At 61.2% G+C, this 22,408-nt stretch overlaps 2 protein-coding genes across 7 annotated transcripts; both read right to left on the bottom strand.

Moving 5' to 3' along the window:
* Positions 1-33: 33 nt before the first annotated feature.
* Srpk3 (SRSF protein kinase 3) lies at positions 34-4,763 on the bottom strand. Of its 2 annotated transcripts, none has more exons than XM_047536150.1 (15): positions 4,623-4,763; positions 4,420-4,550; positions 4,130-4,238; positions 3,941-4,028; positions 3,547-3,634; positions 2,910-3,016; positions 2,671-2,836; positions 2,545-2,570; positions 1,945-2,074; positions 1,616-1,855; positions 1,428-1,528; positions 970-1,077; positions 825-894; positions 645-737; positions 34-477 (listed from the first exon to the last, which is right to left on the bottom strand). In XM_047536150.1, the coding sequence occupies exons 1-15, from the start codon at positions 4,751-4,753 to the stop codon at positions 293-295; spliced, it is 1,773 nt and encodes a 590-aa protein (XP_047392106.1). In that variant the 5' UTR covers positions 4,754-4,763; the 3' UTR covers positions 34-292. The 2 variants fall into 2 exon arrangements, with proteins under 2 accessions (XP_047392106.1, XP_047392107.1); XM_047536151.1 differs by having other exon boundaries at positions 1,945-2,050.
* Positions 4,764-6,082: 1,319 nt separating this feature from the next.
* On the bottom strand, positions 6,083-22,087 carry Plxnb3 (plexin B3). Of its 5 annotated transcripts, none has more exons than XM_047536849.1 (36): positions 21,964-22,087; positions 20,575-20,686; positions 18,083-19,126; positions 17,525-17,704; positions 16,753-16,881; positions 16,567-16,667; positions 15,766-15,898; positions 15,440-15,596; positions 15,245-15,353; positions 15,047-15,161; positions 14,785-14,910; positions 14,589-14,705; positions 14,225-14,318; positions 13,972-14,141; positions 13,604-13,755; positions 13,275-13,380; positions 12,422-12,552; positions 11,949-12,125; positions 11,632-11,827; positions 11,260-11,499; positions 11,015-11,176; positions 10,790-10,941; positions 10,556-10,656; positions 10,258-10,481; positions 9,931-10,109; positions 9,707-9,773; positions 8,965-9,292; positions 8,743-8,846; positions 8,537-8,630; positions 8,024-8,202; positions 7,772-7,932; positions 7,311-7,458; positions 7,074-7,141; positions 6,925-7,000; positions 6,742-6,803; positions 6,083-6,425 (listed from the first exon to the last, which is right to left on the bottom strand). In XM_047536849.1, exons 2-36 carry the CDS (start codon positions 20,620-20,622, stop codon positions 6,377-6,379), a joined length of 5,679 nt encoding a protein of 1,892 aa, XP_047392805.1. In that variant the 5' UTR covers positions 20,623-20,686; positions 21,964-22,087; the 3' UTR covers positions 6,083-6,376. The 5 variants fall into 5 exon arrangements, with proteins under 5 accessions (XP_047392805.1, XP_047392802.1, XP_047392804.1 ...); XM_047536846.1 differs by having other exon boundaries at positions 6,084-6,425; positions 6,729-6,803; XM_047536848.1 differs by having other exon boundaries at positions 6,084-6,425; positions 6,729-6,803; positions 7,074-7,138.
* Between the last annotated feature and the right edge of the window lie 321 nt (positions 22,088-22,408).

Here is a 22,408-nt window from a genome sequence, read left to right as displayed (position 1 = left end):
TGACTCCCTCACTCCAGGACACTGGTGTTTCTGTTCACGCTTTATTAAGAAAGAAACACATACTTTCCCACCCGGAGGATCTTCCAGAATTGTGGGCAGGCAAGTTCTGAGACATGGGCCTGACCCGAGCATCTCTGTGTCCTGTCATGGGTGGGTGAAAAAGCTGGCATTCAGCAGGGTAAGAGAGGGCAGCTGTTGCAGGGTGGTGGGAATCACCCTGCTTTCCCTCAAGGCACTGAGAGCTAGGGGCAGAGGCAGACCCAACCCCTGCTGCCCACAGCTGTAGCAGGACCTAGGGGTTGAGCCAGGGGTGCTGGAGGCAGTCGGCGGCACTGGCCCGCTTTTCAGGGATGTACTCCATCATGGGCAGCAGAAAGGCGCTGAACTGTGTGGCCTGTTCCAGGGGCCACTCATACTTCTCCATGAGCACCTCATATAGACCCCAGTGCTTGAGGTTGTGGATGTGCCGCAGCTCTCCTGGGGGGCCAGGCAGCATTAGGCTGCATCCCCAGGCCAGCTGGCACTTGGGCTCTGCTAGGGAAGTCTCTGGCTTTCTGAGAACCAGTGTTCCTTCTAGGTAAGAACCCAGTGTCCATGTCCCACCCTTCCCCCAGCCAGGTGATCTGAGCCCACTTGGTCCCCACCTCTCCTGTTGAAGAACTCTCGGGAGTAACGGCCTGAGAGGGCAAAGGCTGGGGGGATGTCTCCCAGAAGCTCCACGATGTGAGCAATGTGGTCTGTGGGCAGAGAGGAGGTTGGCTAGTAGGCAGGTGGCCAGGAGGCCAGGAGGCCCCAAGGCTGAGCCCAGGACCTGCCTCCCCTACCCTCATCACGACTGTAGTCTTCTCCTGAGTGAGGCTCAAACAGGTAGTCACCGGTAGCCAGCTCGAAGGCCTGGAATGAATGGGGAAGGTGAAGCTGCCATTGGGCAGGCTGGCCCTGGGCGTGGGGGCAGCCCAGTCGGCGTACCATGCATGCTGTGCTCCAGATGTCTGCCGGGGGGCCATACTCTGCACCGATCAGTACTTCCACAGCCCGGTACTGCCGAGTCTGGATGTCCTCAGTGAAGTGCTTGTGCTGGAGGCAAGGGGAGCCCTGGGGGCAGGAGCTGGGGCCCAGATTATCTTGTCCCCATAACCCCCAGCCCTCCTCTGTTCATGCACCCAGAAACCTTGTGGGGCTTACTCTGATCCTTAGGGTCCCCAGATATCCTGGGAGGGTGGGTCTCTTCCCAGTGACCTCTTGCCATGGGCCCAGTTCTGCTGACTGGGCAGAACCCTGCTGGTTGGGGCCAGCAGCAGGAAGCAGCCCTCAGCTCTGTTTGACAGCACTGCTATGTGAGCCCATGGCTACACCAATGGGCCCTGTGCCCCACAGGCCAGGTTGGGGCTCCCCAAGAGCAGCCTGCCTCCCCAAGGTGCTCATACCACCCAGCAGGCGTTGCCCAGATCTGCAATCTTGATCTTGATCTTGTCTGCATTTTGGGGCTCCAGGGGGTTCACCAGGAGGTTTGAGGCACCAAATGGTGCTGGGGATGGAAAGGGAGAGAGAGAAGTTGGACGGCTTAGCTCCTCCTGGCCCTGCCTGTCCACTACCTGCTGTTCCCCACACTTACTGCTGGGTGACAGGAGACCCCCAGTCTCACGCTGATTGGATGAGCCTGAAAGGATGGAGCAGGAGGCCGGCGAGAAGAGAGAGCCTGAGAAGCCAGAGGTCTGCGAACTGGGGCTGAGGCTGCGGTCACCTCCAGGGGCAGGGGAGGAGGAGGCTGGGGAGGGGCCAGCCCTGGTGCCCCCAGGGTGGCAGCCTGAAGAGGAGGTAGAGCCGCTGCCCCCCTCTAGTCTTGATCCAGAATCTGGGGAGATGGGGCAGAGGTACTTGTGAGCAGACAGCCCGTGGACTGTGCATGCACTTGGCGATCCAGGACCCCTCCAGGCCCCTCACCCTCAGCCTGGGCTGCAGCCTCCATGGCCTCCAGCCTCTGCAGGTCCCTCAGCCGCTCCTCTAGCAGCCGCTTCTGCTGTTTCCGCTTGCGCCTCATCTTCTTCCTCTTATTTTTGGACAGCTTACCAGTCTGCCGCCAGAGTCAGGGTCACCCCCAGGGTTTCCCATCCCCCAGCCAGTCTGACAGTGGAAGTTTCCCTGCCCAGCCCTGAAACCCAGGGGTCCCATGGATGCCAGAACGTGGTGCCACCACCCTCTGCTCACCCCTTGGCCTCAGCTCCTCACCCATCTCCTTACCTCCCCTCCTGTCCCTGCACTCATTCCCTAAAGCTGTGAGGTTGGGGTGGACATCGTGGGCCTGCCCCCAGAGTACTCTCCCTTCTTGGTCCCAACTAAGATGGCCTGAAGTAGCCATCAGAGGAGGATGCAGCATCTTTCCATGGAGGCGGTGGTGGGCCCAGTGGCCACAAAGGGCAATTTGGAGCACGTGACCTGCCCTGTATATTGCTCGTATCTGGGCTGACCCATCTTTTAGCAGGAGTGCAAGAGCTTGGGTGGAGATGGGGAAGCGGACAGGTAGAGAGGGGTGTCCCAACTTACCAAGACCTCCTGGGGGGCAGTGCTGACTGGGGATGCAGGTGGGATGGAGGGAGAAAAATGAATGGACATTCGGCCAGGGACTGAGTGCCAGAGACCTGGACCCAGCCCTGCACATGCTCGTGGTACCTGTGGAGCGGGATGGGGGTGGGGCCCCTGACTGCTGCCACTCTGTGGCTTCTGCTGCCAGGCGCCTGATGTAGGCATCACCCACACACAGCAGGATGTTCTCAGGCTTGATGTCCGTGTGGATGATCTTGCATTTGGTGTGGAGGTAGTCTAGGCCATGCAGCACCTGGGAAGAGTCACACCTGAACTCCAGCATCCCCTCCCAGGCTAGGCCAGGCAGCTGGAGGGACAGCACTCACCTGCCTCACAATGCTCTTCACGCAGGGCACAGGCAGACCCTGGTAGTTGGACTTGATGATCCATTTGAGGAGCTGGTGGCCCAGGACCTCCAGCACCATGCACACATCTGGGCACTGGAGTGAAGGGTGGCCAGGGCACGCACAACTCGGGCACAAGCCCTGCCCACCCTTAGCTAAGCAGGGAGAGCGACAAAGCTTGGGCTGCACAGAGGTGGAGGGGGCAGGACTTGCCCTGGGCGGTCTCGGTAGCCACCACTGTCTTGATGTTATTATTTATAGTGTCCCTGTCACCATCAGAAGCGTGCCAGTGGGATGGTACATTTTATGGCCATCCTAGAGATGGCACTGGAGGAGCAGATACACAGGCCTCAGGCCAGCCCCACTCTTACGCAGTTAGGTCTTTTTGGGTAGCCCCTGCTATTTGGGGGTAATCGAGCAACTTGCACAGATTATCAGCAAGTTGGTTACCGACTCTCCTGCCTCCCGCAGCAACACACATGCCCGAAAGGGTGGGGCTGTTTTGTAGAGTATCCCTGGGAGGAATAAATACCCTTGGTGCAGATCAGCAACTGAGGCCCTGGTAGCTAGAAGGCAGAAGCTGGTCCCCTTGCTGCTCTGCTCATCCTACAAAGGATACGAACTCCGTTAACCCCTGAGATCCTGAAGTCATCGATGAGCTGAACAATGGTCTCTCTTTTGGGGTCACTGGGGTCACTGTCCCGGACCTGGAGCAAAAGCCAAGGTGCCAAGGTTGGCTTCAACCCACCCCTCACCAGCTGCTCCTCATTTCGTCTCTGGATGGAAGTACCTCTGGCCCCACTTTCTGCCCTAGCCAGGTCCGACTGGAAGGAAGAAAAGACACAACACCCCCGCCCACGTGATCTTCCAGGTCCTCCCACTCTGCAGAGCCACCTGGAGCCTGCCCCTCTGGGAGTCCTGTCCCGCTCAGCAGAGCTCCAGCAGGCCTTGCACCCACATTGCCAGGCTCAAGTCAGTTCCCGGGGAGCCAGAGCAGTAGGGAGGTGCCTCACACATTTCAGGAGCTTGATCTCATCCACAGCTGTCTCAGTATAGTGCCCGGCACTCTTCACCACTTTTAGGGCCACGAAGCGCTTGCGCCTGCGATACCAAGACCCTCATCAGTTGCCGGCCATGGTGGTGGCCTCAACCAAGTCCAAAGCAGGATCCCAGCCAGCATTGGGGTTGGAGGGGCCACTCACTGGATGTCCCAGCAGAGCCAGACGGTAGAGAAGTGGCCCCAGCCCAGTTTTCGCACCACGTGGTACCGCCCATTGAACAAGTCACCGATCTTCACTGGGTAGTAGCCACCTGCCAAAGGGGGCCAATAGATCATTGTGGGGGTGTCTCCCTTCCCTGTCCCCCAGGACAGCCCATCCCCACCGGCCATCAGGCCCACGTGGGCCCCGCCTTCAGACACCCTTTTCTTCCTAGGCTGACCTGAGCCCCTGCAATGGCAATCTGGTCGCCTGTACCCAAGATCAGGCCTCACCCTTGCAGTAGTCCTTGGGGTCTTCCTGTTCTTCATCGTCAGAGCCCAGGAGCCCCTGAAGCATTGGAGGTGCCGGTGTGGCTGGGGCTAGTTCAGAGCCTGAGGACTCAGGCCCACAGGAGGCCTGCGAGCTGTGGGTGGAGTGGGCGGGCAGTGAGTGCATGAGGAGCCAGGGACCCTGGACACCCGGGATAAGCCCCTACCTGCTGCTGCTGCCGCCACTGTCGCCGCAGCCGCCACTACCGCCCGCGCTGGCGCTCATCCCAGCCTCACGGCCCACAGCTCCGGTGCCCGGGGCGGCTGCTCCTGTGGGGCCTGGCCGTGGCCCGTGCATTTATAACCTCGGCTGCTGATCTCACTCGCCTTTATAAATAGCCTCCCAGCTGCTCAGCTGTGGGCAAGGTATGCGGTGCGGGGAGGGGGCGGCGCGGCTGACGGTGGCCCAGAGAGCACGGTCCCCAGGCGGAGGCCCCCTGCTTCGCCCACACCCCAGGGGAAGAGGGGGCTGCTGTGCCGGGAACATGTAGAGATTCAGTCCCTAAGCCGAGTCTCCTGGTGCCCCAGGACCAGCTGAGGGGGACCTTTACATGAGGACAAAGCAATCCGGAGCCAAGGCCAAGACGCCTGCACTCCATGACTGGCTGCTGGGGGCCTCCCATGAAAGGATGTAGTTGACATGGTGACCAGGTCCTTAGGCTGAGCTCCATCCCCTCCATACTGCAGGCCACCAGCACTGCTTTTGGAACTTCTGGAGCATTCTGGGAGTCCTACCAGAGTTGACTAATCCCAATCCCACCGGGACCCCATTCCCTGCCCACTCCCAGTCCTGTTTCCAGTTTTCCAGTGTCTCATAGACCCTTAAGACAGTGGGAGCCCAGATCTCCCCTGAATGTTGTGACTAAGGGGATCAGGGGCAGGAGCTGAGAGTGACTCATTCCTCCCCCAGAATTCCACTGCTGTGGCCTGCATGACCTCCCTCCCAGCTCCAGGGCTGGTTACCTGGCCTTCCTCAGTTTCTGCCAACATTTGTCAGGTGCCCACTGTGGGCCAGCACTGACCTGTCTACCCTGGGGAACAAACAGTCCACAGTCACTGCCCAGGAGCTGGGAGGCAATGGAAGGAGCCTGTGGCCTTAGGGCTGTATCCTGAGAGAACAGGAGGAATTTGGTCCCCAAAGGGGACAGGGCAGCACATGGCAGCACAGGGCACACCCAGGGCCAAGACCTGCAGACAGAATGTGCTGGAGACCTCCACATGCTGGCCATGCTTCAGCATGGCTAGGAGCTGGGGGATAACAGGCCTTGGGTGGCCGAGGGGCCCTGCCTGGAATCTGGGTGCCAGTGTAGGGTTCCAGTGAGGCTGACAAGCACTTTTTGCTTTTAGAAAACTCAGTGTTTCTAGAGGAGAAGCGGGGCGAGACTGGCGGGAGGGGCAAGTCTGGGACTGTGGAGGGGCTGGGCAATGACAGTGCTTATTCTGAGATGAGAGACTTGGTACAGTGTTCTGTGTTAGGAAAGAACTGATCGGGACAGGACAGGCATAGATGGAGGTGGCAGCTTTCTTGTAGGCCCTGGGGAGGTCAGGAAGAGGGTGCTCACAGTCATGGGGCCCTGAGGCTCCCAGCACAAGGAGCCTCTTGAAGTTGACTCTTGCAGCTTGAGACAGGGGCTGGGGACTGGGCTTTGTTGTTGTTGTTTTTAAAAGACATATTTCTGTTTTATTTCCATATTCTCCAGCAAGCAAATAAATACAATGGGAGAAGGGGTAGGGAATGTTATAAATTAGAAATAAGCCCTGTGGCAAGGCAGTGGGCACTCAACACCACCCAGGCTCTGAGGGCCCTCCTCAGTCACAGGCTCGGTTCAGGGATCATAAGGTACGTGGTGGCAGGTTCTCTAAGCTCACAGGTCTGTCACTTTGTTTTCCACTAGGGCGGCAACCTGCTGCAGGCGGCAAGCTAGCTGCATCTTCTGGCCCACAGGGTCCTCCTCCAGGGCACTGATGATCTGCCAGGGCAGAGAAGGGTATCCACCTGAGCTTCACCCCTCCGCTCATTAACCCAGGGCTGCCCAGCCCAGCTTCCATCTTAGCAGAGGCCTAGGAGTTCAGGAAATGCTGCTTGGGGCCTCCCTGGGAAATCCAGGTGAAAGTCAAGCCCATGGCTCAATCTGAGCCTTTTCAGCAGAGGCTGACACCCTGTTCCTTTCCTCTGCCTGATTGAGCCATCCTCAGGGACATTGGGCCTCTGTCTCAGCCCCACTTGCCTCAAGGTACCTGCCTCCTCCCCTCCACAGTGCCCTGGGCCTCACCTGGTCATAATACCTGTGGATGTGGTTGTAGAGTTCCTGCAGAGCTTCCAGACAGTGGGAAACAGAAGTATAGTTCTGGGGACAGCACATGGGGGGCAGTGAGGCCTCAGCCCTGCCTCAAGCCCCAGGGCTCTCCCTCTGCTCAGAGAGTCAATCCCCCGAGATGGGGAGGGCAGTGCCCTGGGCCACGTCTCACCCCCGAGAGCTCAGCCAGCACGGAGTTCATCTCCTGGTAGCTCACTGGAGCGCTCTGGCGGATGTCCGAGTAGTATCTGGAGAAGGGCGCAGAGTCAGGGGCAGGCATGCTCCAGTGCCTCCCCCCGCCCTGAGGGCTCGGACACCTACTTCTCCACCATCTGCTTATAGCGAGGGATCTCCCGGGCATAGAGCAGTTTGTTCACCGGGGAATCCTGCTTGAGACAGGAAGGACCAGGCGTGAGCAGGGTGTGGGGACCCACCAGCAGCCCTGCCTTCTGGCCAGGGCTCACTGCTCAACTCCACCCAGCTCAGGGTCCCTTGGCTTCCCCTATAGGAATTTTCTCTCCAGCCCCTGCTGGCTGGCACTGGCAACGCCACCCTCACCCGGCCCACTTTATGCTCCGAGAGGGTGCAGGAGTCGATGAAGGTCTGTGCAATGACGGCCAGGATGGCATCCACGTTGTCTGACACCCGCACATCAAAGAGCAGCTGTGGGTTCTTCAAGGCGTTCACCCAGAACCGCAGCAGCAGGCTGGGGACACAGGCCAGGTGTGGGGATGAAGCCTGGTCATTGTGGCCTCCTCCTCTGTGCACTCCAGCCCACCCTGTCCATGCACATGTCACTGGAGCTGTCCACACAGGCAGCCAGGGGCCCCAGCCTTGCTCTTCACTAGGAGCTGTCCTCTTGGCCCAGGTGACCTTCCCGTGAGTCCATGCTGGGGGGCGGGGGTTGTTGAAAACCTGGGTTCCTGCCTTGAACCTGTAGTCCTGTTCTGAGAATGTCCTTGTCCCTCTGGGACTCAATAGACCAGTCACAGTAGGCAGGGGGTCAGCAGGAAAGGCACCTGTTTGTCTTCCAAATGTGCAGGGTCTCTGGGTCCTCGATGCCGTGTTTTTCTGCCAGCTCATCCAGGAAGTCAAACAGGTACTTGACAGCGATGGGCACAGGCCGGTTCACGCTGAGAATGGCTTGGAAGGTGTCATCCACAAACTTCTGCAGTGTGCCCTGTAGCAGGGGATGAAGGCCCCTCTGCCTCTCTAGGACCATTTCTGCTCCCAAGCCTCCCCTGTGGCCTGGCTCCCCTGGCTACACTGACCTTCATGGAGAGCAGGCGGGTGAGGTAGATTTCTGGGATGGCCTTGGCCCGTGCCCGCTCCCGTTCCCGCTCCCGGAGGCTGCTACGCCGTGCCTTGGCTCCTTCTGGCTCCTCAGTGGCCTTCACCAGGTGCCAGAGGCGCAGCCCGCCCTCCTCACCATCCTCCAGCATGGGGATGTCTGAGGGCGTGGGAGCTTGGCCTCAGTCCCATGCCTCTGCCCCCAACCTGTACCAGTGGCCTGGGGGGCACAGACCGTGCTCCCTGCAGGATGGCGGTCCAGGGGCTTGCTCAGCCAGGCACCTCATGACTCTGGAACCTCCAGGCCTTGGCTCAACCTGGAGCTTTGGCTTGCCTGCTGGGCAGGTGGGGTTGGCAACCCAGGCAAGGGAGATGACATGACGGAGACTCCTTCCTGTCCCGCCTTGGACTCTAGTGAACCTAGCCTAGGGTGGACTCCATCCCTGCTGGTGCTCCTGGGGCAGATAGGTGTGTCTGGGCCCCGAGGGACTCACCCTCTCCTGAGGGGCAGCTCTGAGCCAGGGTCTGGGAGACAGCACCACCATTGTTCAGCTGAGGGATGAGCCCCACTGTTGCTCCGTCTGGGACCTGGTGGGGAACAGGGGAGCAGAGTCTGATCCCTTCACTGCCATCTGATCCCCGAGGTAGGGGCCTGTCTCCTACTCCCAACCAACCTGCCCTGTTCCTGCCCACCCAGCACCTTGTAGTGCTGCAGAGTGTTGAGTCTCTTCCAGTGGTTTTGAGTCACTGAGGTCAAGTCCTCATCTGACAGGGTTAGGTGACCAGCCAGGCCTGAGCGCCATTCTGGGAAGACCAGGGAAGCCCATCAGACTGCAACCTGTTCCCCATTTGTAATAAAGCAGAACTGAGAGGCTACGTGGTAGAGGCGGTAGAGGCAGGGGAGGTGGGCTGGATCTCTCACCGAGGTCTAAGGCATGCACTGAGGGCCTCTGGGTAAAGGGGGTGCCCTTGTAGACTTGGTCCAACACCTTCTCCTTGACTTGGGTGATGGTGTCTGTGTCAAGCACCCGGGCAGGCAAACGCTGCATCTCGCTGCTCCCTGTGGGCCCGCCAGCCCCAGGGCCCACGAGCACCATCAGTGTCAGGGGCCGGAACTCCACATCCTCCCGCAACAGATGGCTATCATTCAGGGTCCGTTTCGCCTTGCCTGTCACGGCATCCACAGGGCCCTTGTCCACCTGGTACTGTATGGCCCGGAGGAGCATGTACAGTGGCTCACCAGCCACTTCCTGCAACCATCAAGGTGGACTGGTATTGGTCACGGGCCAGGGTGCTCAGCGATGCCCAGCAGAGGGCATAGCGGGAGTGAAAGGGGCAACCAACAGCCCAGAGCAAGGATAGGTGGACAGGCCTCTGGACTGGGACCCCCCATCCCTTTTTGCCTCTGACTTGACTCTGGCCCTGGAAAGGGTTTGAAGTCTTCCCTTTCCAGTACTCCCTCTGGCTGGGCCTCGCAGTGGGCCTGCAGGACAGGTCAATGGCTCTCATGACCTTCATTTGATGGCCCGTCCTGGGTCCTGGACAAGGCCACTGGGGGAGTTTGGGCACTGGTCAGAGAAGCTACAGGCAGGCAACAGCCCCCAAGAGCTGGGGGGCAGGAGGGTGCCATCCGGGCTGGGGGCAGGCTGCACAGTGTCCCTCACCCTCAGGAAGGCATACAGACAGATGGACAGCCAGTTGGTGAGCAGCTTCTCCACCATGGTCTCCGTCCTGTGGGGAGGAAGTTCCAGGTCCCTGGTGAGAATGTTTCTCAACTCCTCTTCTAAACCCCTCCTGGCTCTACTGCACCAGGGCAGAGCCTGCCCAGGGTGGGGACAGGTTAGTGGTGAGCCCCTGTCCCTGCCACCATGCCCAGGTCAAGACCAACCTGCGTAGCATGAGCTTGGGGTTCTTGTGTACATAATGGGCTGCCAGGTCACCAAGCAGAGTCCTCATGATGTCGGTCAAATACTCGAGCTTGCCATGCAGCACCAGGGACAGGAGTGAAGCCACGTGGCAGCGGTCCCTCTGGGAGAAGCCAGGCTGCTCCTCCAGGGTGTGGATGAGCTAGGCAGGGAGCTGGTGTTCACTCTGGGGAGCCCCATGCATTCCTCCACTTCTGCGCTCACACCAGCCTGGCCTGTCCCTAGCCCCAACTCTCTGCCCACATTGGCCCTCTGCGTGGCCTGCCCCCAAGCACCCAGAAGGCCCTCACCGTGAGGAGGAAGAGTTTGCTGTTGAGCAGATTGGAGAGTTGAGTGAGACCCTGGCGAACCGTGGCCCGGCGGCCTTCTTCCTCAGGCCCCTCGAGCTCTGGAAGCAGCGGGCAGCCACCATGTCCAGGAAAGAAGGCACGCTCGGCGTATGTGCGGTAGTCCAGGAAGGGGATGCCACTGGCCTCCAGGTCGCTGCTGAGGTCCGTCATCTCGGTCATCAGGTCTGCAGGCCAGGAGCCACTGAGATGTGGGCTCAGGCCCGGTGGGTGCTCTGCTCCCTTTCCTGCCCCCACACACCTGTGAACTCTTTGCGGCACTGGTCGCCCACGCCTGTCTCCAGGTTCTCCAGCTGCACCAGCACCTTCTGGTAGTCCCGCAGGGCCTGCTTGCTCTTGTGCCTGCAGCCGAGGGCCACATGTCAGCCACAGCCCTAGGCCAGGATGGCCACTTACCCAGGTCCTGCCATGGGACATCCTCGCCAGGAGTGAAGAGGGAAGTTTGCGCAGGTGTGTACAGGGGCAGAGCCCTCACCTGTACATGAGGGTGAGGAGGAGCACGGCGGCGATCAGCACAGCAGCACCCATGCCCAGGCCCACCTGGGCCTCCACAGGGAAGGTGGACATGGTGGGCTCCGCCTCATACTGGACAGGGCCCAGGGCCAGGCGCACGTTGCCCATCTGCACCTGGGGGCGTGGGGCAGGGCTCCTGAGCACGGGCCTGCAGCCTGCAGCCCACCCGCCAGGGGCACACACTCACCACGAACTGCGGCAGGGCACTGGAGCTGTTGGTGGGCTGAGGGGCGTGTGGGGGCGGCTCGCAGTACAGGTGGGTGAGCGTGAGCGTCTTCACCAGGCACTCGCCGTCGCCGATGTGCACGCGCACCTCCTCTTTGCTGATTCCCAGATTGAGGCCCTCACCCTGGGATACATGCCAGCAGCCTAAGCCGGCTGCCCGCACTGGGGGCCTGAGCGCCCTGGGAGCGCACAGCCGGGGACACTCACCTCCACATCCAGCACGTGACCCGGCTTGAGGCGATAGGGGCGGGCAAGGCCGTCCCGACTGAGCGGGGCCAGGCGGGGGTTGGGCTGGTACAGGAAGCTCCGGCCCCCACTGGCACTGGCAAAGTCCACCTGCACATTGTCCAGGGCGAAGAAGACCCGCTTTGGGTGGGCCCCGTCTGGTACAGCAGGGCTGCGGCACAGGAGGAGGCCAGACGAGTTGACAGAGCAGACGGTGGAGCACTGCGGGGCAATCAGGACCAGAGGCATAGGTGGGTGAGTTGGGGCTCCCCTTTTCGTTCCTGTGGACATACTGGCTGGCCCTGCCCCCCTCACTGGGACAGCCCTGTCACCAGCTGGTGTGGAGGGACTCACTTGCAGCAAGCCTCCCCCAAGCTGGATACAAGCCTGGGGCTCTGCAGCAGGGGCCTCACAGCTCCTCCTTGGGGTTAGGTCCTGGGGCTGAGCCCCCAAAGCCTTCACCTCTGTCTCGGCCTCCAGCCACACGGATAGCAGGGGCTGCCACACCACGTCCAGGCCCGTGCCCCGGACACGGATCAGGCGCCCACCCCTGTGCCAGGATGGAGGTCAGAGGGTGGGAGGGTGGTGGGCAACCCCGCCCAGCCCCAGCCTCCCCATCTCCCCTCTGGCTCAGTTCACAGGCTGCTCCAAGGGCTGGCCAGGCTCCTCACCCCCGGAAGCTGACGCTGGGCTCTGCCGCCACAAGCTGGGGGTTGGCAGTGTAGCGGAAGGGGCTGCCGAGCAGCCTGCGCTCAGCATGGCCAAAGACCACAAGGACCGCTGCTTCTCCTGGTGCGGCCCGGGGCATAGTGCGGCACACGATGGTCTTGGGACACACTGGCTCCTGGCTTCAGGGAGTGCAGGAGGAATTTTCACCTTGGGCTCTCACTGTTACCTTTCATCCCCAGCCCTGACCCAGTCCCCACGACAGGCCCACTTTGCCTCCTGCAACAAGGGCAGAGACCACTGAGGCCGGCATAGCACTATTTCTCTTGAAATTTGATGGTGGCCTTGAATCCACTGCCCCCACTGCATAGGGGGGGACACTAAGGCCTGCAGGGTGTGTCCCCTACTTGACAGCAGCCAGGCCTGGGCTAGGAGGCAAGCGACCTTGCACCTGGTGGGCATCAGGGTGGATACTTACATAGGACAGGTTTGGCCACCCACAAAGGCAGTGATGTTGCCTCCTGTCTGGAGGTGCCGCCCATGAATGGTGAGCTGGGTGCCCCCTGCTTGAGGGCCCCACTGGGGATTCAGGCTCAGCAGGACAGGATCCTGGGAAACAGGGCAGACTGGGGTAGGCGTGGCAGCCTGCCCTGGTGCTTCCTTACCCGGGGCCCATCCCCAGGCCCGATTCTTGGTTTCTTAAGTGTCAGGAGCCGCAGCTGACCATGCCTTCCTTCTGGAAGCACAGTTCTGGCTTGGGCAGCTCCACATTTGCCAGCTTTCCTCCCATCTGCCCCTGCCTGGAGTCTCTCCTCACCATCAGTCTTTCCCCTCGGTACTGACTAACTTGCACGCCGAGTTAGACCCCAAAATCCAATTGCCTTCTCGAGATGCTTTGTGCCAGGCAGAACTCCTGGTCCCGACCCACCCCTGCCTCCTACTGTTACCACCCTGGGATACCCGCCCCAGAAATGACCCTCCTAGATGCCCAGGGCTCAGGCTAGCATCTGAGGTGTCCCCACACTCCCCTGTCCCTGCTCCTGCAGGGAGCCAGGCCCACACGTTCTAATGGCTCCATGCCCAGAGTGACCCAGCGGCCCACCATACTTGCTGCTTTTGCTGCCCACCACCCTCCTGGACAACTGCCAATGGCAATGTCCTTGCTATCCCGCCACTGTCCCCAGCCTGCTGTCCACTGAGATCATGTGGCTTCCCTTCTAGAAACAGCAGTGCTTCCTGCAACCCTTGGATCCAGTTTGACGTCTCCACTTAGCTGTTTAGACCCCTTCCCACTGTCTCCTGCACTATGCCACCCTGGGGTAGGCACTGACCTGGTAGGTGAAGTGCTGGGTTGAGATGCCTGGTGGCCGACTCTTAATGGCCACTTGGACTGGCCCAGTGGTGCCATTGGGGGCAGGAGATGTCACACACACAATCCTGATGAGCCAAGGTCCGGTTGCTGCTCAGAGCCCCCTGGGAGCCTTGGACAGCCTGCCAGCCACCTCCTGGAGCTGTCCCTCTCCCTCTTACCTGTCCTGCTCTCTCTCCCTTGCCCACTCGCTTTCCTTTTGTACTCACACCCAGGGTCCCATATTTCTGGATTGCAAGCCTCCCTTCTCCCTGGACAGCACCCCCTACTCCTCCTGCAGGGGCACCTCACCGGGCAGAGGTGCGGTAGAGAGCAGGCTCAGGGCTGCAGGGCCGGCCAGCCACACGCACAGCGTCTTGCACATCAGCAAAGGCCCGGCCCAGGTTGGAGCCCAGGATGGTGAGGGCCAAGCCACCCTCTGGGGGGCCGGTCAGGGGCTCGATCTGTGTCAGGGAAAGATGGCAGATGGGGCACTCCAAACTCACATCCCACCCTGCAGCAATGGTGCCCAGCCAACCAGCTGGACAGTGGCTAGGCCAGGCTGTTAGGGATTGGGGGCCTGAGGCAGTTAGTCTGCTCTGAGGAAGATAGGACAGTGAGGGGCAGGGGAAGAGGTGGGAGACTGGGCCATGGAGAAGGGTGGGGAGCAAGTGGCTCACTGTATCAATGCTGGGCATGGGACACAACAGTTCCACAGCTCCTGGTGGGCACAGAGGCCCGTAACGACAGGTAGGCTGGCCATCACCACACCACAGGCAGCCCAGGCTCCGGTTGGCTGCCTGGCAGTGGCTACAGTCAGGGTGACCCACGGCACAGTCATACAGGATCACTAGGAAAGGCCAGGCATGCTCTGAGGTAGCACCCCTGTGTCGCATCCCCTGCCCCCTCCTGCCCTGCTACCCCCACGCTCACCATGAAAAGCATGGGCATTGTCCAGCCGCTGGACCTCCCCCCTGGTGACGTAGATGGGCACCGGGAGCTCCCGCTGGGACATGGAGGGATGGAACTGTGGGTAGAGGGCAGGGTCAGACTCCACCCCACTTGGGGCAGCCCCACCTCCCGCCTCCCCTAGGGTACTCCCTCGAATGGCTGTGCCTGCCCCCCAGGGCACTCAGGGGCAGAGACTGTGAGCACTGGGCCTGCCACATGCTCAGGGCACAGAGCAGGCTCTCATGAGTGGCAACAGGATGAAGAAGGACTGGGGAAGCTGGGGGAGGTGGGAAGCGGGCTACAGAAGGTGCCTGGCAGCAGGTGAGGCCAAGGTGCCGCCGCCCACCTGTTGGGCCCGGCAGTGAATGAGGCCGGCGTCCGCAGTTGTCTCCTCCAGGGAGGCCGGCAGCCTCTGCAGCGCTCCAGGCAGCTCCAGCCAGCAGTGGTAGGTGGCAGGCAGGCCCTGGGGGGCATGCTGTCAGTCCCCTGGACACTGTCATCACCCCCCCACCGTCCCCAGCCCCTACCACCTGAGCACTCACTCGGAAATACTGAAGGTTTTGGACGTGCAGGGCCAGATGGCTCTCCCAGCCCACAGGCACCAAGTGGGGACCCGCCAGGCCCACGATCTGGGGGCAAGCCTCCGGGCCACGCACCTGGATATCCACCTGGGGAAAGGAGAGCCCTCAGCCCTTCAGAGCTGCAGGAGCCCACCTGGGCAGCTCTGCCTCGGTTTGCAGTGCCCGTGGGGGTGGTTGTAGGGGGCTGAGTGGGCGAAGGGAGCCCTGGGTCAGGTACACCCACCTCCTGGGCACTGTAGACTGTCCTCTCACCCTCTGGGCAGTGTTCCCCGTGTACACAGTGGCTGCTCTGGGGGCACCAGTGGCACCGCCAAAGGCTGCTCACACAGGCACGGCAGCTGCAGGGATAGGGGTCTGCTCAGGCTGCATGCCATCTCAGGTTGCCACCCCTACCCATAAGGAGCCAGGCCAAGGAACTCACGGAGCAGCCACCTCCAAGGTCTGCACAGCACTGCAGTCATAGAAAGAGAAGCTGGTGGCAGCCACGGCCACATCTTCAAACATGAGGGCCAGGGGCAGGGTGATGTGATCTAGAGGGGATGGTGTGCGTAGAGCAAGGCGCATGGCTCTGGCCTGTCCTCTTCCCACCCTGGCCCCTTCCCAGGGGCCCCCTCACCTGTGCCTGGAGGGTTAAGAGGCACCTGATCTTGGGGAGGGGTGACACAGGCCACGTGGGGCCCTTCCACATGAGCCAAGCTATCGTAGTCCCCAAAGGCACAATGGAAGTATTCATCCATAGCCAGGGTGGGCAGCCGGGGGACAGACAAGGTGACCTGGGACACATGAAAGGGAAACAGGACAATGGAGCTGGGCAAGAAGAGGGTGCTAGCAGGCAAGATCTATGGTGGGGGCAGGAGCAGAGGCCGTTGGGAGGCAGCCAGGGGCAGCCCGCCAGGCAGTGGCAGTGTGGCCTGGAAGGTGCAGTGGTGGTGGGTGCTGTACCTGGCCCTGCTCCTGGCGAGGGTGGTGGGCTGGCAGCAGACTCTGGATGTGGAGGCAGCGGCTGTCCTCCTCATAGCTCCACAGCCACTGGTTCGGCTGGGCTGCCCGCCTGCACTGGCTCTTCCGGGTGCACCTGCCGGGCAGGGGCCCATCATCTCATTGTGTGCATCTTGGGTTCCCTGGGGGACTGGGAGGTTGGCCCAGCTGGAGCACAGTGAGCAGGGGTGGTGAGGGGAATGGGTTAAGCTGGGGTACTTCACAGGTACCAGGCATTGAATCCAGGGGTGCTTAACTACTGAGCCACAGTCCTTTTTACTTCTTATTTAGAGACAGGGTCTCACTGAGTTGCTTAGGTCTTGCTAAGTTGCTGAGGCTGGTTTCGAACTTGTGACCCTCCTGCCTCAGCCTCCTGAGCCGTTGGGATTACAGGCATGTGCCCCCGCACTGGGTTGCTGTGCCTCTTTTCTTTGTCTAGCTCAAGGTTTTGCTTTGGCTCTTGACTGGGAGAGAGGCACCTGCTGCTGGGCTGCTGCGTGGAGCCTGGGTTGGGGGGATTGAAGTGGGCCAGGGACACTGTCAGCTGGACAGGGGTCCTGGGAGAGGTGGCAGATGCCTGAATCCAGGGTGGGGCTGCTGGAAATGAGAAGTGGATGGGTTGGGCAATGTCAGGCAGACAGTGCCACCCAGATTCATGGCTTGGTGGATAGGCAAGATCAAGCAAGTAGGGTTGGTCTCTTGGCACACCCAGAGCTGCTCTGGTTGTACCTGTTGGCACAAGCCAGGGCACAGGACCACACTCACCTGCCCTGCAGGATGCACCAGCCGCACAGTGGGTCCCGGGCCTGGAGGCAGCTGGTGCAATCGGGGAACTGGGGGCAGGCTGCCACAGGTACCCTGCTAACCTGGGTGAGCAGCAAGGGAGAAAAATGGTGGTTGTGGAGACTTGGGCCATGTGGACCTGGCCCTGGGTCCTGGGACAGCCCTCACCTGTTGGGCAGTCAGGACATAGAGGTGACTACCACTGCTGTCCACCAGCAGGTCTGGGCTGATGGGTGAGCCAGGAGGCCCCACTTGCTGGGACTGGTACACCTGGCCTTGGGAGCTGTTGAGAAAGACCTGGGCAGGGGCACAAGGACAGGGCTGGACCATCAACTCTCCAGATGGCCAGAGGTTCACTGTTCAGGGTACATGCTCTCCTCCAGCGGGGTCTCTGTTTCAGGAACATAAACACTCTCAGGGAGCACCACCTCTCCCCAGAGCCATCAAGGGAAGGACATCTGGCTTCCCCCTTCAGCGCCCTCAGGGTTAGGGCACTCTCCAAGGAGCCATGATGCCGGAGCAGCGGCACCCTGGATTTCTGCCACATGGGAGGGCAGCTACAGACAGGCAGGTGGCTAGGAGACAGGAGTTTCCCTGGAGAGACTCCTAGGGTCAGGCTGGCTCTGAGTGCCATGCCTGCCTGTGCTGCTCCCACATCACCCCCACCCACCTTGACCAGTGAAGGCAGGGCCACGCCAAGGCTCCTGGGCAGTCATCCTAAGCTTCCCATCTGGGAGTCATAGCAGGAGGTGCACCCCACCAGATGTCAGGGTGCGGTGAGGCCCTCTGACCCACCAGTGGAATGCAGGCTGAGAGGTGGAGGGTTTGGAAGGCTTCCCTGAGCCACTGGCAGCAGGGGCTCCAGGACAGGCAGCAAGGCTGGATGCAACCCGGCAGTATGCAGGCTGCACTAGGGTGCCCCCCTCGGTCAGGCTCTCACCTTGTGTAACTGGCCCTGGGTGTCCCCCAGGAAGGCTATCATGTGCCCATCTGCCTGGAGGGCTGCCACGGCGCTGATGGGATGCCCAAGCTGCAGCAGAGGCTGTGCCTCCAGGGGCTGGTGGCCAGCAATGGGGCTGGGGGTGTGCTCATCACCACAAGGATACGACTCGGGGGAGTCCTAGACAGGTAAGGAGTGGAAATCAGCCTCCAGGAGAGGCCCAGGCAGCCAGTGACAGGGGAGCTGGGAGAGACCTGGGGGTGAGCGATCAGCGCCGGGAGCTGGGAGGCTGGGTCGCCAAGCCCCATGACACAACAAGCTTGCCCCACAGAGGGAGAAAGGTGTAAAGAAACAGGCTGAAAGCAAGCAGGAGACTTGGAGACAGGATGTCCCCCTGTTGACATCCTCTGGCCAAGAGGTCAGCCAGCTACTTGTCACTGGAGAGCACCCTGCCCCAAGCTATGGAAGGAGCGATGATGTGGCGGGCAAGCAAGCTGAGGTGCAGAAGAGGAAGGCAAGACACTGTCAGAATCTGGGAACCAGGCCCTGGCCACTCACAGCAGGCAGAGTGACACAGCGTGACGTGACACCATACTCCACGGTGGCTTCCTCCATGCCGCTGGGTCCTCGACCACCTGCCGTATAGCAAAGTCGCCGGGCCCGCTCCATGCTCCCGTCCACCTCAGCCAGGGGAAAGGCACACAGGGCCGCCTGGGCCCCACTTGGGCCTGTGGCAAATGCCCCCAGCAAGGTGCCTGGGGCAAGGAAGGCAGCCTGGATGAGGCCCTGGCCCTGGCAGGCAAGGGGCACTTCCACATAGGAGTAAAGGTTGGTATCCCCCAGGCAGATGCGGGCCACATAGGAGTGGTACTCAGCCTGGGCCCGAGCCCCACGGCGACGGAAGATGAAGTAGGCAGACTGGGCATCAGCAAAGGCCCCCACGTAGCTGTTGTTGTAGTCAGAAAAGTCACCCACCACCAGGCGGCCCAGGCCCTCACTGGAGAAGGGCTGCGGCCCGGTCAGCTGGCGCACTGTCAGGGGTGGCACCCCAGCTGACAGCTTGCCCGCCAGGCCTCTAGCCACCAGCAGGAGGTCCCGGCCTGGCAAGGGCACCACCAGGCCCACTGTGGCCACACCCGGGGTGTTGGCAGCCACAAACTGCCCGTCGCCGGGGTCCTCGGCCTGGTACAGCACCTCGGTCACATCCCCAAGGCGCCGCTTCTCGCACACGCCCTGCCTCGCCTGCCCGCAGGCCACCAGCTCCCGGGCCCTGCTGCTCACCAACAGGAGCTGGTTGGCATTATCAGTGAGCCGGGCCTGAGGACACTCGGTGGGGTCACGGAAAGGCACGCAGTCGGGACTGTCGATGACAGGGCCCGTGACAGCCATAGCCTCGAGCTGCAGCTCGGGGCTGAGCTGGAAGAGGCGGTTCACTGCGCCCACGTAGAGAGAGCCCTGGCCGGGCGCCAGCACCAGGTGGTTGAAGGTGGTGTTGGGTGCAGAGAAGCGATGAGCCCCTGCCAAGGACGGTGGTGTCGGGGACAGCAGCAGCAGCAGCAGGAGATGGAGGTAGAAGGAAGGCCAGGCAGCCATCCCTGGAACCTGGGGGAGAGCCAGGTGATGTGAAAGCTGGTGGGAGGGAGCTGCCAGTACCCCGCTCCCCAGTAGGCACAAGCCAGGGCAGAAGGGGCAAGAAGGAGGAGGCAGAGATGCGACTAGAGAGGAAGGCAGGGTGGAGAGTCTAGAAGAGAGAGGCTCAGAGCCCAGGAGCAGTCGGGAGGCAGAAAGAGAGAGCAGAGACAGAGAGAGAGACAGAGGGGGCACAGAGAAAGGCAATCAGAAAGAGGACAGAAAGAGGGACAAAGAAAATGTCCAAGAGTTGGAGAAAAAGCTGGGGCGGGGGTGGGGGCACGAGCAAGCACGTGCACATGCGCACAGGCAGGGGAAGAATTCTTCCGTCTTCTACTTTATATGCATCTAGACTGTAGAATGGGGGCACATCCTGAAAAGCCACAAGAGCATGACCAGAGGGACTCTGAGTGACAGCGTGGAGGGGAGGAGAGGGGAGGGGCATGAGAGAAGGAAGGCGGGGTGGCAGGGGAAGCCACATAGCAGGGTGACCCTGCACCAGCCATCCAGACGAGAGAGATGGCATGGGGACAAGAGGAGTGAGGCCACCATGTGACCAGGGGAGATACCCGTGGTACAAGGAATAGGGAGTCCCTCACTAGCTGGGAGAGAGCAAGCCAGGGAAGATGGCGGAAGCTGGGCAGCCGCCTGCTAAGACACGGCCAGCCACAGCCCACCTGCCCCATGCCACAGCCACACCACAGAGGGTCTTAGACCACCTCAGGGTGGCCAGAGCAGGGAATGAGGAAAAGCTTCAAGCCATCCAGGAGGGTGCAGGGACACCAGGGGCAGCAAGAGGCAAGGCAGGATGCAGGGGTAGAGGAAGGCCCGCCCCTGTGGTCAGGAGCGTTGAGGAGGAAGCCAGTCTCGGTGAGAAGGCGAGGCGGAAAGACAGAGGGAGCAGGGCCTGAGTCAAGGCAGCCCCAGAGTGTGCTGGCAGGGGAGCGTGAGTCTGAGCCCCTGAGAGCGAGGGTGGGTCCCCAACCCTCCAGAGGAGGCACGGATCAAAGCTCCTGCCCCAACGCTGTCAGCAGCAGCCATTGCCCAGCAGCCTGCAGACTAGCGACCTGGGCAGAGCCTTGGGGAGGGGGCAAAACTGGCAGCAGGCCCTGAATTGAACTGCAGTCTGCACGGCTGCACGTGTGGGCATATGCCCGCCAGGAGCCACTCACTGCCACTCAGGCCTAGGGCCAAGCCCCAGGAAGGCCCTGGAACCCCTTATCTCAGGAACACAGGCAGGAAGGGACAGACATTTCCTTTAGATCCTGGGTGTGTTTGCGGCAGTGCCTAGTGTGTGGAGGAGTCACAGGACACTAGAGCCCTGTCAAAGCTTCCCTGTGTCCTGAGCCCTGGTCTGGGCTATTTTACCTCACCCTGCCCCCTCAGGGACATCTTTGGGGATGTGGGGCCCAGGTACTTACCAGCACTAAGGAGTGCAGCGGTGGGGTCTCCTGAGCAGCGTGGCACATCTCTTCAGTTCAGCTGCCCTGGGGCAGTGATGATGGGCACAAGATGGCTGTGGAGGGCATTGTCCTGAGTGGGAGGGAGACAGTTGAGGCTCAGCCCCATTCATGCCGGCCCTGGGGGAGGAAGGGGGCGGGGGATGGGGGGGACCGAGGGCCTGGCGACCGGGCTCCACCACAGCTGGCAGCTTTGTCAATAGTGGCTGGGCTAAGGCAGCCCTGCCTCCACCCCAACAATATCCCCTCTGTCCAGAGGGCCAGGCCAGGGACCCACTATCTGGTGCTTTTACCCCCACCCAGGCTGTTCTGGCCAGGGGGCTCCCTACCACTCTCCGCCTCCAGGGAGACACCCCCTGGAATCTGGTGACAAAGGGACAGGGTTTCCTCCAGCCAGTCCTCCCCATCTGACCCACAACTTTTCTGCCAGCCCAAGGCACCCTACCCAGAGTTCCCCTGGATCCCTGTGAAGGACACAGGGTGGACTTCAGAGCCCCCACAACAGGGTCAGAGGCACTGAACCCCTGTAAATGCCAGCCTTGGCCTCAGTAGCCTTGGTGCCTGGCTGAAGTGCCAGTCTGGGCCCTCAATGGCTGCCTTTGTTCAGGCTGGGGGCAGAGGAGACGCTGACAAAGGCAACCCATGCAGAGGACTTTCTCCCCCTCCCCCACTCAGCCCTGCCCCAGGGACTTGGCCAAGTAGTGCCAGGTACAGCCAATGGAGGAGGCTGCACAGGAGGAGGCTGACACAAAGAGGACCCACAGGAGGGGGCTGAGGGGCTTGGCCACAGGGAGCCCACCCTTAGCTTCAGACATGCAGCTGGCTGCTGGCTGCTTGCTCCCTCCAGGGAATTGCTCTCCATGCCTGGGGTGGGGAAGGGAGGGCAGCTGGCTCCCCTGTCACCCTGGTAGGGCACTCTGAGGCCATTAGCCTCACTGCCATGGTGCAGGGCAGGTGCGCTCAGACTGGGGTCCCTGCCTCCCTCATAAGGTGCAGTAGCAATGTGCTCCAGGGTAAGGTGGCAGCAGCTTGCTGCCACCTGGCTGAACCAGTTGGGTTGCTGTGGGGGCAGGGAGCCAGGAGGGCACCTTTCCTCCCTGCACCGTGCCCCAGGCTGGCGTCAGCTTTCCAACTTGGGATCAGAAGCCCTGGTCCCCCACCTCCTAGCACCAGCACCCCCTCCATGTCCCCAGGCATCAGGGGATATCTTTGCTGGCTGGGCTACTGCTTGAAGGCCTTTGTCTGACCCCAGCTAGCCAGCCCTACGCACTCTAGCTTCTCCCAGGGTGCTGTCTGTCAGCCCAGAGCCCCCTGCACCCCACACCCACACCAGCCACAGTTCCTGCTTACCTGTAGAAGCCAGCGGCAGGCTGAGGAGCAGCTGGCAGTACCAGGAGTGTGTCCTAGTAGAGTCCCAGCCTCCTTCCCCACAATGCAATCACACCCAGCCTGACTCGTCCCGGCGAGCCCTGCCAGGCAGCCCAGCCTCTCCCTGCCCGCCCCTTTGCCTGGTGGCACAGGGCAGGGCGCTGCTACCCTTTGCTGGCCTCCACAGGCTCAGAGACGGGACAGCTGCAGGCACCAGGCGGGGGCAGGTGAGAACATGGGTGCTCTCCTACTGCACCATATCCCCAGTCTTTTTTTGAATTTTTATCCTTAAACTTAGGTCTTGCTAAATGCCCAGGCTACCTTGAACTTGAGATCCTCCTGCCTCAGCCTTCTGAGTTGTTGGGATTACAGGCTTGAGCCACCACGCCTGGCTTTCTTTGTTAGTTTGTGGGCATTCTTTCCATAT

Source organism: Sciurus carolinensis, chromosome X, assembly GCF_902686445.1.
Source record: "Sciurus carolinensis chromosome X, mSciCar1.2, whole genome shotgun sequence".
Lineage (NCBI taxonomy): Eukaryota > Metazoa > Chordata > Mammalia > Rodentia > Sciuridae > Sciurus > Sciurus carolinensis.
The sequence above is the reverse complement of the archived record's forward strand: the minus strand, read 5'-3'. Positions and strand labels throughout refer to the sequence as shown.

Bases quoted from the DNA above. Each gene is read 5' to 3' on its own strand.
- Plxnb3 (XM_047536846.1), bottom strand. From the start codon at position 20,622: ATGTGCCACGCTGCTCAGGAGACCCCACCGCTGCACTCCTTAGTGCTG. The intron at 12,553-13,274 runs GTCAGTGCCTAC...CCTGTTTCCCAG, and splicing joins CCCAGCACTTCACCTACCAG to GATCCTGTCCTGCTGAGCCT. The intron at 10,942-11,014 runs GTGAGTGTGTGC...CCACGCCCCCAG, and splicing joins GTGCCCTGCCGCAGTTCGTG to GTGCAGATGGGCAACGTGCG.
- Srpk3 (XM_047536150.1), bottom strand. From the start codon at position 4,753: ATGCACGGGCCACGGCCAGGCCCCACAGGAGCAGCCGCCCCGGGCACC. The intron at 2,571-2,670 runs GTACCACGAGCA...CTGCATCCCCAG, and splicing joins ACCCCCATCCCGCTCCACAG to TCAGCACTGCCCCCCAGGAG. The intron at 1,078-1,427 runs GTATGAGCACCT...CCTTGCCTCCAG, and splicing joins TGGGCAACGCCTGCTGGGTG to CACAAGCACTTCACTGAGGA.